General features: G+C 42.7%; 1 protein-coding gene across 2 annotated transcripts; it reads left to right on the forward strand.

Annotated features, from left to right (window-relative positions):
- Window positions 1-47: 47 nt before the first annotated feature.
- Window positions 48-13,854, forward strand: ndufv3 (NADH:ubiquinone oxidoreductase subunit V3). 2 transcript variants are annotated; one of them, XM_037489473.2, is made up of 4 exons: window positions 48-205; window positions 7,317-7,428; window positions 10,736-11,845; window positions 13,569-13,854. In XM_037489473.2, exons 1-4 carry the CDS (start codon window positions 161-163, stop codon window positions 13,724-13,726), a joined length of 1,425 nt encoding a protein of 474 aa, XP_037345370.1. In that variant the 5' UTR covers window positions 48-160; the 3' UTR covers window positions 13,727-13,854. The 2 variants fall into 2 exon arrangements, with proteins under 2 accessions (XP_037345370.1, XP_037345371.1); XM_037489474.2 differs by having other exon boundaries at window positions 10,739-11,845.
- Window positions 13,855-13,985: the final 131 nt, after the last annotated feature.

Below are 13,985 nucleotides of genomic sequence, written 5' to 3' on the forward strand. Positions count from 1 at the left end.
TTCCAATTGCGGAAATTACCGTTCTACGTTCTCCCGAACCTGTGAGTCAGGACTCCCGAGTCTATTCTCGCGGGAACGCAAGTCCGTTCTCGCCGTCTTAGGTATTGAGAAAGTTTTCACTTCCCAGTTTCCGGTCGGAGCAATACACTTAAGACACAAAATGGCGACGTCCTTGCTGCGGTTAGGGCGACTGGGGTCCCTAAAGGTAATACTAACGTTAATATGGCATACCTCCTAAACACTTTGCGTGTTCTTTGTTTGACAAGTAGCTTCCTTGAAGCCAGCATACAATGGACCCGATACCGTGTCACCTTCGCACGGACCCCATGGTTCTTTAAGGAGTCTAGCGTGACATTATCGTACTTAAACGAAAGCTAACCCAGAGCTGCAGCATCAAATCATACATACGTCTTAAGCATGTCAACGTAACACTTAATATCAATTCCTTTGTTACACCTCGACTGGTTTTTAAACCTTATATTGCATGAAATATTCAAAATGCGTGCGTCCATATATCCATCGTAGGTCCGTGTACTTTTTGATAGGTCCTTTTACCGTTTAAACAATACAACGAAGATACGGAACTCCGATATTAGTTAAAGAGTAGAGACCGACATCAGAACCATGAGCAGGCAACCCGGTGCTAAAGGTAAATTAACTTTTAGGAGCAGAGGGCGAACCTGGCATGTCGTGGAATTTTATAATGCTAATTTCCAGACCTGGAAAAGTCATGGAAGTTTCTTACATTTATATTTTCATGTGGTTCATTTAAGATACGTTTCAAATAATGAATAGGAATCATTCAATGTGCCGGGGACGTGTAGATTTAACCGTGGTTAGCTAACAGTACATATGGAAAAGTGCATGTCATGAGTTGCCACAAAGACCCGGGACGAGCAGAATGTAAGTAATGTGGAGGCAGGATAGTTAGATATTTCAAACATGGGAGAGCGCCATTAACGAGCCGTGCTAAAGGAAGCAGTGCCGCGAACTGCTAGCGAACCTATTACAGGAACCACATCAGAGGGCGACTGCTAGCGAAGCTACACGCGAGCACCGCGTCCTTCTTCGGCCGCCGTACAAGACACTGACATTTTCCGACGCGCTGCCCGTCTGCGGCAGTTCCAATTTGTAAACCGGGGGTGTGGCGTTGTTCCTTCGGTGGTGTTTATCATTGAGTCGTACTGAGCTGCAGACACGTGACTTTATTTTCTTACGCGAATGACAGGATCGTTTGATTCTTTTCGTTTGGTCTTTATTTTACGCAGCAAAGCGTCAACTTAAAATACTAGTAATAAATTCTGTCACACGGTAGATAAACGATATGCTCTCGTGCCTCATGCAGCTCTTCTGTGTTGCACCTTTTGCCATCATGACGTCAACACAGCGAGACACATAAGGAGCGTCAAGTGTTGGTTCAGGTGTTACACCGAAATCTGTGACCCATCAGAAACTGTGACCGCAGAGGGCGCTGTTTCACATCGTCTGCTCGTGTGTTGCTAGTCAATGGAGGGCGAAGAAGAGCGCCTACGCAAACGGCGTAAACGTTAATACATTACGTCCACGGAGGAAAGCTTCAAATGAACAAATTAATAAATGAGTCAAACTTCAAAATATAGTTTGGGGTTGTTATTTCATCTCTTCACATCACTCTGGACACTATTGTGATTTCATATTTCGATTTTGACCTACTGAAGTTTGACTAATTAATTCAGCAGTTATAGTGGGGTCACACATTCTGACGGCTGCTACTTGTCAGATATGGTGACCTCTGAGGTACTGGCTCTGAAGACTCCAAATAAGAAAAAATATGTGTCCAGAGAAATGTGAAGAGATGAACTAACAACCCCAAACAAGATTTTGAAGTTTAACTCCTTTATTAAGCAGTTACAGTGCGGTCACACATTCTGACAACTTAGCCAATGTGTTGGTCCATTAAATATTTTGTTCTTTCTTTTCTTAACACTACAATATGATGCTTTCATCCGTGGACGTAATGTATTAACGTTTACGCCGTTTGTGTAGGCGCTCTTCTTCGCCCTCCATTGTCTAGCACGCACGAGCAGACGATGTGAAACAGCACCCTCTGCGGTCACAGTTTCTGATGGGTGACAGATTTCGGTGTAACACAGGTACTCTTTAGGCAGCGGTGTGTTTTCGTTTTAGCACTGGTATCAGGAAAACGCCCACTGATACTCATCCATAGTGGATAATTGTAAACATAAAAAACATACTTTCTTGCAGCCTAATTGAATGTAGGGGAAACACTGTGTATACCTTTTCGAATTCTAATTAGTTTATTAGTTCATTAGTTTAATTTTCTCACTTTTTATATATACATAGAGATTTCAAACATTTTGGTCATGGAAATTTAGTTTGAAGTCACGGAAAAGTCATGGAAATCCGTTAGTCAAAATGTATATGAACCCTGTAACTGGCATAGCATCAGGGCCTTAAGATTTTAGAAATGTACATTAATAGTTAACGGCAAAAGTATCTCAAACTATTCATGTTATAGAAGGTTAACACATCATTGGATTAAAACAAATGTTTCACAAGACGAGGGAAATTAATCAATACATGTTTATTTAAACTTGCTAACATTAGCATGACAAAAGTTAACGTTCAGTTAATTTAAACGTTTTAAATTCTTAACTTGGTCACTTCATTTAAATATGTCCTAAAGATTTGGTGAGGACAGGCCATATACTTTTGAAGTTATAGATCTTTTCATTTTAGGCCACAGTCCTTACAAATTTCATTGGTCCATAACTAATTCAATTCAATTCATTTTATTTTGTATAGCCCAAAATCGCAAATTACAAATTTGCCTCAGAGGGCTCTACAGTCTGTACACATGCAACATCCTCTGTCCCGAAACCCTCACATCGGCACAGGAAAACTCCCAAAAATATGAAAAAACCCTTCAATGGGTAAAAAAGGGAAGAAACCTTAGGGAGAACGTCAGAGGAGGGATCCCTCTCCCGGGATGGACAGACTGCAATGGATGTCATGTGTACAGAATCAACAATGTAAAAGATGTACAATACATTCAATTTCTCTAACAGAAATGATACAAGTAAATGCAAGTAGCAGAACAGGTGTATGGCAGGACCACCACAGGGACAACCACCATCAGATAGAACCACCATCCACAGAGGCTTCTGTGGGGAGGGAGAGCAGAAAGATGTTGGTTTTTGATGACAGTAATATGAATCATATTTAAAGTAATGATGATGGCAGCAGCAGGTGTCAGCGGAGCCATGCCAGGAGTCAGAACCGGGGTCCGCACAAAACTATGATCCACGGAGACCTGCTAGGCGAGAAAGCACAAAAAACTCCCGGAAAGAAGCTTAATTAGTGATGTACATTAATAAAACATGGATGATTGTGGGAGGAGAGAGTGAGAGTGTGAGAGTGAAAGAGGGGCTCGGTGTGTCCTAAGAAGTCCCCCGGCAGTCTAGGCCTAAAGCAGCTTAACTAAGAGCTGGTCCAGGCTAACCTGAGCCAGCCCTAACTATAAGCAATATCAAAGAGGAACGTTTTAAGCTTTATCTTAAATGAACTGACCGAGTCTGCCCCCTGGACTGAAAGTGGAAGCTGGTTCCACAAAGAGGAGCTTAATAACTGAAGGCTCTGGCCCCCATCCTACTTTTTAAAACTCTAGGAACCACAAGTAGCCCAGCATCTACGGAGCGCAGATGCCTTGTAGGGCAATACGGTGTAACAAGCTCTTTAAGATAAGACGGTGCCTCACCAGCAAGTGCCTTGTAGGTGAGGAGAAGTACCTTAAATTCAATTCTTGATTAAACAGGAAGCCAGTGCAGAGAAGTTAATACAGGAGTTATATGATCCCATTTCTTAGTTCTTGTTAATACACGTGCTGCAGCATTCTGAATCAGCTGGAGAGGTTTAAGCGATTTACAAGAGCAGCCTGATAACAAAGAATTACAGTAATCCAGTCTAGAAGTAACAAATGCATGAACTAGTTTTTCTGCATCACTTTGAGACAGGAAGTTCCTGATTTTCGATATATTCCGTAGATGAAAAAAGGCAGTCCTTGAAGTCTTCTTTATATGAGAGTTGAAGGACATATCCTGGTCGAAGAGAACTCCAAGATTTCTGACGGTGCTGTTGGATACCAGAGCAATTCCATCCATAGAGACTGTATCACGTGACAGCTGACTTTGAAGGCGCTCTGGGCCTATCATGAAAAGCGCAGCACAACTAATGAAAAATTAGATACCAACATTCTTTCCAAAGATTTCGTAAGAATCGGACCAGGCGTCTGAGAGGAGTTCGCAAAAACGTGTTTTCGGTAGGTGCATTTGCATACCATGATTGACTTTTTTGTAGAGCACATCGAAGAGCATCTGTGTGCAAAGTTCAAGTTAATCGGTAAAAGTGGGCAAACATTTCCCCAGAGGGAGCACTTACGTATGGAATGCCGTTTTAGTCAAAATTAAATAAATGAATAAATACACGGTAATGCATAATGACACTGCATTTCATAATAAATAAATGAATAAATACACAGTAATGCATAATGACACTGCATTTCATAATAAATAAATGAATAAATACACGGTAATGCATAATGACACGGTAATGCATCAAACAGTATTTCATTTCACGTTCTTATATGCAAATCAGGGGGCGTGGCTATCTATCACATTCAGAACAGACAACAGAGCCTCCGCCGACACTTGAATTTCAGTGCACGTTTATGCTGACATTTACGGTATTGAGCAAGTAACCGGACCAAACTTTGAGAAATGGTACCGTAAATGTCAGCATAAACGTGCACTAAAATTCAAGTGTCGGCTGAGTTGACCACGGTTATCCGAGTGTCGCCTGAGTTGACCGCAGTCTAGAGCTGCCGAAGTGGGAACCGCAAGCCCTCGTATTTCCAAAAAACCCTCAATATGTGTCAAAATAGTATCTGCAGATAACCCATGTTGATCAATTTGATCCGCTAATGCTAGCATGCTATCTCGGAGCCCACCGATGTCTTCCATTATGTCAACACGTCCCTTACCAGGCTTTTTTGCACACGGCTCTGTTGTCTGTTCTGAATGTGATAGCCACGCCCCCTGATTTGCATATAAGAATGTGAAATGAAATATTGTGTCATTATGTATTACCGTGTCATTATGCATTACCGTGTATTTATTCATTTATTTATTATGAAATGCAGTGCCATTATGCATTACCGTGTATTTATTAATTTATTTATCATGAAATGCAGTGTCATTATGCATTACCGTGTATTTATTCATTTATTTAATTTTGACTAAAACGGCATTCCATACTTACGGGGGCGCTAGAGCAGTGGTTCTCAACTTGTCTGGCTCCGGGACCCACCTTTACCCCTTATTGACGAGCCGCGACCCAATTTGATCGGTCAACGGGGGCGGGGGGTTTCCGCGTTCGCTAGCGGTGTCGACGGGGGGGGGGGGGGTGCTTCCGCGTTCTAATTGCCGCGACGACTGAAAACATGGACGGACGAGCCGGAAAAACACCGACACTCAGCTGCATTAGAGAACGTCCCTTCAAAATAAAATCCCAGGATGAATTTTTTTTTTTTCCATGCAATGGACCCACTACAAACGGACCCACTAGTGGGTCGGGACTAGAGATGAGCGAGTACAGCATTATCTGTATCTGTATCTGTTGAACCATATGAATTATCTGTATCCGTATCCGTACTCGGACTGGGCGGGGCCTAACCCGGAAGTAGGAAGGATTTACCCCGTAAATTGTCGGGTTAAGCCTTTCTGCGGTTAAAACAGCATTCCTTCTTAATTCTTATCACTGCTGATCATGAGAGAGAGAGAGGGGAAGTGTGTGTGTGGCTTAATTTGTAATATCAATATTTAGTTATTCAACACAACTAGTCAACGTCAGACACTGAGTGCGTGAAGAGAGCCAGCAGACGGTAAAAAAAACTGATGAGAGAGAGAGAGAGGGAGAGAGACAGAGACAGAGAGAGAGAGAGAGAGGGAGAGGGGAGAGAGAGGTCAGGCGTGAAGTAAAAAAAAAAGCCGACTGAAAAAAAAAACTCCGACAGGCAGAGACGCAATGCAAGTCGCATTCTTAAGCACCACGTCTTAACAAGCCCCACGTTTACCTGAACTCTACTAGTTAAGAACAACAAACCGAAGTAAAAAAATTAAAAAATAAAGGCAAAGAAATCGTTTAAATAATCGGGAAAGACCCGCGAATCTGGTGACTGAGGTAGGGAGAGAGGAGTTCTGTGTGTGAGTGAGCCGAGCGGGACACACATTGACTACCAGCCAATCACAGAACGCAGACACAGACAGCTACCCAATGAGGACTTTTATTCAATCCGAGCACAGATATTGACTCGTATTACTCGTATAATACTCGTACTCGGCAAAAGTGCTTTATCCGTACCGGATACTCGTTTCAGCCGAGTATCCGGCTCATCTCTAGTCGGGACCCACCAGTTGAGAAACACTGCGCAAAAATTCAAGAGTTTTTGAATATGATAAAGTCTCCAAAAGTGCAATTGAAGTGGCAAAAATATAAAAAATAATTCTTCCAAACACAATAGGGCTTCGTCCGACTTTCAGTCTGCTCAGGCCCTAATTAAAACTGCGAGCAGTGTTAAACGGGCCTTAGCCCACCCTAGCATGTCGGGGGGGCAGAGGCCAGCCGTACATCAAAAAGAGAAGAAAAAAAAGTGTCTGATGCAGGAATCGAACCCGAGTCTATGGCTTGCTAAGCTTGGAGCTAACATCTAGATCTAGGCCAGAGGACTTATTATGGCTCAATGATCAAAACGTCACTAAAATATGTTGGATCAACACCGCCGCAAAGAATGCGATCTGTGGGAGCTATTCATTTGCGGTTATTTAGTAGACTCATGTTCAAATACAGTTGACTACAGTATAACATAAAATATAAGGCTATGGGCTATAATAGGGTAGAAAAAAAACAATTAAAAAATAACATATAAGAAGGAATTAAAATTAAAAGTTAAAAATAAAGTGCACTCTTCATGTAGTAGAGAAGGGCTTTGAGAGGTTGAAGGACCAGAAATGAAAATTACAGACCATTAGCCAGCAAAATTCTTTGAAATTTGCCACCAAGCTTATATGCAGATCCAGCACATAACAAGACTTCGACAACCATTAGATACACCTATCTGGATGATTACGTAGGGGGGTTCCAAGACTATTTTATTTATGGAATTCAATCTACGGTAGTTTGGTCTGTGCTCTATTCTACATGTGGAATGTGGTTGTCTGTATGTTTGCCACTCTAACAGGGAGTTGTCTGTTCCTCTGCAGTGTCTCCAGCTGGAGAACTGGGGCGTTCTGACCGGTCGCTCGGCTGCTTGCCTCTGCACTCGGGCCAAAGAACCTGCGGAGCCAACAAAAAAGACGCAGGCTGTAAAAAAGCGTAAGTCCAACGCAACACTTGTTTTTATAGCACTTATCGTTAAAGAAATGCTTCATTTTATTTATTTGAAGATTAACATGCATGTGATGGTTAGCACTGTCGCCTCACAGCAAGAAGATCCTGGGTTCAACACCACCCAGTGGCCTTTCTGTGTGGAGTCTGCATGTTCTCCCCGTGTCTGCGTGGGTTGTCTCTGGGTACTCTTCCTCCCACAGTCCAAAAACATGCTCATGGGGGATTAGGTTGATTGGGAACTCCAAATTGCCCATAGATGGATGTGAGGTTGAATGGTTGTTTGTCTCCGTGTTGCCCTGCGATTGGCTGGCGGCAGATTCAGGGTGTACCCCGTCTTTCGCCCGAAGTTGGCTGGGATAGACTCCAGTCCCCCCCGCGTTAGTCTTCTAGGGTTGTTCCGATACCAAAATTCTGACTTTGATACTATACCGGGCAAAATATTGATACTCGATACTTTTCGATACGATACCACAAATAAGGTACTGGAATATTTATCTATGATAGTAATAAATAAAACATCTGTAAGGTTCCCTTTTTACCAGCCTGTTCCTGCCCAGCTTTTTGAACACTTAACAAATGGCATTCATATTAGTATTAACCCACAGCAAGATATTAATGAAAACGACATGGTAAAAAAGCATTGATTATACACAGCTATGTAGGCCGATTGTCTGTATCTATATGACTATATAGTTATTTCCATAAGTATGAATTACATCATTTTACAGATGTGTTTGAGGTGGAAAAAAACTAAAGCTATGTGGATTGGACACATAATTAAAGGGCAATTTCTTCCCTTTATTGACAAACGACAATGAAAATTGCATCTAGTGTGTATTATTTTGTACAATTCTGTGTGCATTCTGACCTCATGATCACATAGGCCCAGGTCATTTTGCATGTATATATTTCTGCTGGACTATTCAGTAACCTATTTGCTGTCTTGCTTTGTCTTGTGTTGCACTTGCTTTATGTTTGACTGTTAGGAACGTTGTTGTCAAACCAACAAACACAGCTACAGGCTGCCATCTCTCACGGCTTCCCCGTGTGACACATGCTTTTGCATGTTTTCACACGCACTCACGCCACAAAATCCGCGCTGGTTCATCTCCAACCTCGCCGACGGTAAATGGCGCATCTGTGACACTGCACGTTGACCTGCTGGTTTGTCATAAACAAAGTTAGCGGATTTCTACAGTTTTCACTAAGTTTAGCCGCTAGCAAGACGTTTCGTTAGTGATGTTAGCAGCTGGTTTTATCACGGACATTGATGCTAATATTTAGTGCTCTCGCGTTGCCTTCTTTAAACGCTACGCGCGCGAATAGTGGCAGATGCGCCATTTACCGTCGGCGAGGTTGGAGATGAACCAGCGCAGATTGTGTTTTTGGCGTGAGACGCAAAGCGTGTGTCACACGGGGAAACTGAGAGATTGTAGCTGTGTTAGCTAGCTTGACAACAACTTTCCTAACAGTCAAACATCAGCAAATGCAACACAAGACCAAGCAGACTTCCTCTTTTCCCGGACATTTCCTCTTTTTGAAACCAAAAAAATGCGTAAAATAATAAATACTTCGTACCCGAAGTATTTAGTCACTTCTGGCATATTTTCCTTCAACAAGCCGAGGGCGGTCAGCAGCTCCTGCACATGAGGACATGTCTCCCTGAGATGACTATCTATGAGTGACCGCTGTCTGTTGCATGTGAGCTGGTAGCCCCGCCCAACCAGTCAATGCGTGCAGGCAGCCGGAAAGGAAGCGGAACACTGAGTGCGCTTTTTTAATAAAGTACCGGTACTAAAAATAGTCAGAACCGTACCGTTTTAAAACGTAAGGGTACCGCGGTACCTTTCTAGTACCAGTACACCGTCCAACCCTAGTCTCTTCCCTCATATCTTTGGGCATAACTGGGGGTGTGTAAGCTGGGCCGGCGCTAGCCATTTCGGTGCCCTAAGCACAAATGCTTGGTGGTGCTCCCCCAACCAACGAACCAACCAACCACCACCACCAAAGGAATAACAACCATTCAGAATGTCTTAGTTTCAAATCTGTCTGCCACATTTGAGATTTGAGGCATAATCGAACAAACCACTGGGAGGGGGGGCCGCACAGGAGGTTCCCCTTTTTCGAGACTAATTTGGTCTAGGCCTATTACTTTTGTATTTCTTTTGCATATTAGCATGCTATATGACATATTTTATTTGTTATTTATACTAGTAGCCTACTGTGATGATTTTTCACGTCCCAGATTTTTTGATGCCCCCCCAGGCACTTGGTGCCCTACGCGCAGTGCGTGATGTGCGTGTGCAGAGCGCCGGCGCTGGGTGTAAGTCACTCTGGTACTCGCTGCAAACGCTAGCACACGGACATGCATGCATGAAAATAGAACACTTAAAAAAATCTGCTCCATTCATGACCTCCTTTCCCTGGGGCATTCATATAATTTTTACATGTTTTTCCCTTTCATACCCTGCACCTCGCAGATTAATCAAATACCTCTCAAATGTAGTCAGAAAAGGCCTAAGACCATGATAATGTCAAAGATAAAGTTGGTAAAGCATCATTCCTGGCGTCGACTGACTCACGGATGCTTTTTCTGAACGCGCAGGCGTTCTCTGCGGCGGTCCCGCCAGTGCCCCAACGTGCGCGGAGTAGCCAGGACCCATCCATCGCTGCTCGCAGCTTTAATTTTTCGATTTGATTTCTAGTTCATTTCGAAGTTAACTCATTCAATGTGTGGATTGTAGGTAAATATGTTATTTTATCTGCCCTTTGATCAGCTTGTGACAATCTCAGCTGCACTGGCAACCACACAAAAATGCACCATGTCAGGTGATTCAACTATTCAGTCAACTCAGACCGACATCTTGCAAACCTCTCGCTTGTCCCACCCTCCCTCGACTTCCCTCTCGCTCTTACTCATTCCATAATTTCTAAATAAAAGCCCCATACTAGTAGAAATGTTTTCCCTACCACTGTAACGGGGGCGCCCACCAACATTTTCAAGTTTTTAAAAGTTACTTTTTCAATTTACAGGAAATGTTCCCAAAGGATTGAAATATTTGCGTTCTCATCCAGTCCCCTATTCCACCCAAAATGCCTTAGTTAGGTTAGATTTGTATTTGCTTGTGTTAGTGATTAAAATGTATACCAATTATTAATTTACTGTGTTGTGGTAATGTTGTTCCCTTTTTTAGGAAAATTCCAGCAAAACAGTCATACCCCCCTACTGTAAATGTTAATTTAACGTTAAATGTTATTTAACGTATCTTGTTCCATTTACTGTTTTCCTCAGCAGCAGAAGCTCCAGAAGAGAGGTCAATCTTTCTAGCCTATAAGACAACAGTTACCTTCCCAGCTCGACTTTCTGAGTCAGGAGTTTTACCAACACACACTGTAGGCGTAACTGGACCAGTGGCGGACACAATTAGAGCTGCAGTCGTTACTACCAGTGAACCAATTGGAGCTGAGTTAGAGGGTGCAGAGGCTCCAGCTGCTGACCCAGATGTTGTTCAGGTTATTACCAACACCGCGCCACCTGTAGGTGACTCAGTTCCCCCAGCTGTTGAGCGCCTGGTACATCCAAGCAGTAAAACCTCTGCATCAGGCAGCACTTCAGACGATGCAGTCTCAGCTGCTGCAGCTTCCTCTGAACCAGGCAAACCAGAAGCTGATGGCTCATCCTCCAGCGACTCTGACTCTGATTCAGACTCTGAGGAAGAGAAAACCGAAGTGAAGACTGAAACCAAGACCTCCCCGCCACCAGTATCAGAATCCATTCCGAAAGAAGCAGAAGTTCAAGAGAACACTTCAGGGATGAAGGAAGACCCAAATGAAGCTACGGTAGAAGTTCGACCAGGACCTAAATCTGTTCTCTCTTTTGCTGCTGAGGTTGCACAGGAGGCCTTTCCAGCAGCAGAAGAAGCTCAAGCTACCATCAAAGTACCCAGTATTGGATCTGAGAAGTTAGTGAAGCCTGCTCCTAAGATCGGCACAGCCACAAAAGACGTTGGTCCCGAAGCTTCAGCTGAAGCTATAGTGGAATCTGCTTTAAAAGTTACGGAAGACCGTGCATCTTCTGCCACCGAATACCAGGTAAAATGTCCTTCATCATCAAACAAAGCCCAGAAAGATGCTCCAGTGGAAACCCCAAAGAGCGCCTCTGCTCTAACCCCCAGAGAAGTTGCTGCAGCTAACGTGTCTGCCCCAGTGGAGAGCACAGAGGAGCTGGAGAATCCTGCTCCATTGATAGCTGACGCTGAAGCCGTCCCATTAGAAGCTGAGGCTGCAGTTGAAGTTTCTGCTCCTGTGGGGAAGTCAGAGGAGCTGGTGGACCCTGCTCCAGTGATAGCTGAGGCTGGTGGAGAGGAGCAACAGGCGAGCGCCCCAGTTAAACCGTCTGAGGGTACACACCAAGCCATTATGTTCCCCAAATCTGTTTCTCCCCTTTCTTCTCTGTGCATCTGTGAGCTCTGACAGATGAACATTCTTTTTATCTGTACTGCTGTGTGTTTACTGTCAACTCCCTCACTTACTGCAGTTGTTGCTTTCACAGCTTTTTAGGTATCATCCTTTCATTTATTTTTATTTTCTTCTGTTCTACCATTGTGACATTGAATCTCTGTTTGCCTCAGTGTTCAGTATGGTGGTTTAGCATGGGGCGGATTTGGTTTACATGGACTTTAATGCTTGCAGATGCCTTTATTTTCCTCATGCGTTTAAGGCATTTCACTATTTTTCTAACATTTCTTTTACTTGTCGGCCGCTAATCAAGGGTTCCACATGTCCTCCGTTAACCCACCCACACAGCTGCACTGTTGCTGTCAATTTATGTTCGAAGAGATGTTGCTTGGTTCATACTATGACACTAATCCTGCTTCGGTTTCTGCTTTCTTCCCCTCATTTAATGATTCCTATGTACTTTAAAATTGCAGCAGTTGACACCAATCTCCAAAAACATTTCTCTCATATTTTACTCTCGTTGATAAATTGCTTTTTTTCTGCTCAATCTTGTCATTATGTCCATTTTTGAATGTAATAAGGGTTTCAGATTATAATTTTTGTATTCCTTGTGCCAGTTTATGTTATTCCTAACAGTAATGTTAGAGGGCACATCATCAAACATTGGTCCGGGACAGCAGCTGGATGAGTATAAGCTGGGAATGGTGGAGTCAGTATTTCAGCAAGCAGGATTACACCGTAACCAAGATGTTTTTACATAACCTCTGGATTCTAGTCATGATAGCAATACTGTAAATCAAACTGATTAGAACCAATATTTGATAAAGAATATAACCAATGGAGACGTTCTCCGGAAAATTAAAGAGAAAAGTCTAAATTTCAAGTGAGAAGTGTAACATTCTACCTCCTCAAACAAAAACCTCATCTTAGTCATACATTTTAATTGTTTATTTCTGTCATCCTGTTAAATATAATCTATTCTGTGAATATGTTCTTGCTTGGAACTTCAGGATAAGGTGTTGATTTGATGAAACGTATGAATGTTTAAAATATATTTGTCCGAGATTGTGCCCTTCTCACATATGATTAATAACTACTGTCACAGTGTACAAAAGTGGATTGGAGACCATTTAGGTGATGCCCTTCTGTTTAAATGAAAGTATCAAACAGACTTTTTTTACTTAATCTATTTGATGCTTACCTTCACCAGTCTCAGAATTTTTCTAGTATGAGAAATCTTTGTTTCCTCAGCAGCCACAGTTTCCTCTCACAAGCATGACCCTTCAGGCTTTTCACACTATTGTGTCTCCACACTGTTGGGGGTAATGTGATCTACAGCCATAGGAAATGCCCCACTATAAACCCCCTTTGTCAGTATGTGTAGATATGTAAATTGTTTCTTTAAAAATATTTAACAAAGCAAGCCACATTTTTATTGTAATTTTATAGCTGACGAGAAATACCTCTCAAGTTGTAATAACAGTTTTGTTGCCTGGAAATCTGTAATGGGTACTCAACAGTATTTTCTGGCCCATTTGCCTGACCTTGTTTGTTTTTATTTTTTTTAATGCATGAAAAGTAGGAAGTAGGAAGATTTGTATTTGTATTCTTCTTGTGCCACACACTTTCTTACAAGGATTTTTTTATTTGTTCCTCTCCCTTTGCAGAGGCTGCAGCAGTGGCACCTCCAGAGCCTGATGAGCCTTTTGACAACAGCACTTATAAAAACTACCAGCACCACAACTACAACCCCTACACATTTTCAGACCTGGACGTGGAGATGGCCAAGTTTCGTCTCCCGCAGCCCTCCTCCCTCAGACACTAGAGGAGTTGGCCTTGTTGCTTAGAGATAATGGTCATGTTGTTTCACCCTTTTTACAATGACCATTCCCTCACCTGCATGCAATTCTGCTGCCAAAATGTGTAATATTATTAAAGCACAAAAATGGGAAATTAAATGTGTGATTGTTTTGTGTTCTCTGTATAAATATATCTATATAAAAGGGATAGCAAGAGATCAAATGCTGCGTATTCGGCCTGGGGGACATTTAATTATAGCTGAGTGTGCAAGTGTTTTATCTGTG

Source organism: Pungitius pungitius, chromosome 10, assembly GCF_949316345.1.
Source record: "Pungitius pungitius chromosome 10, fPunPun2.1, whole genome shotgun sequence".
Lineage (NCBI taxonomy): Eukaryota > Metazoa > Chordata > Actinopteri > Perciformes > Gasterosteidae > Pungitius > Pungitius pungitius.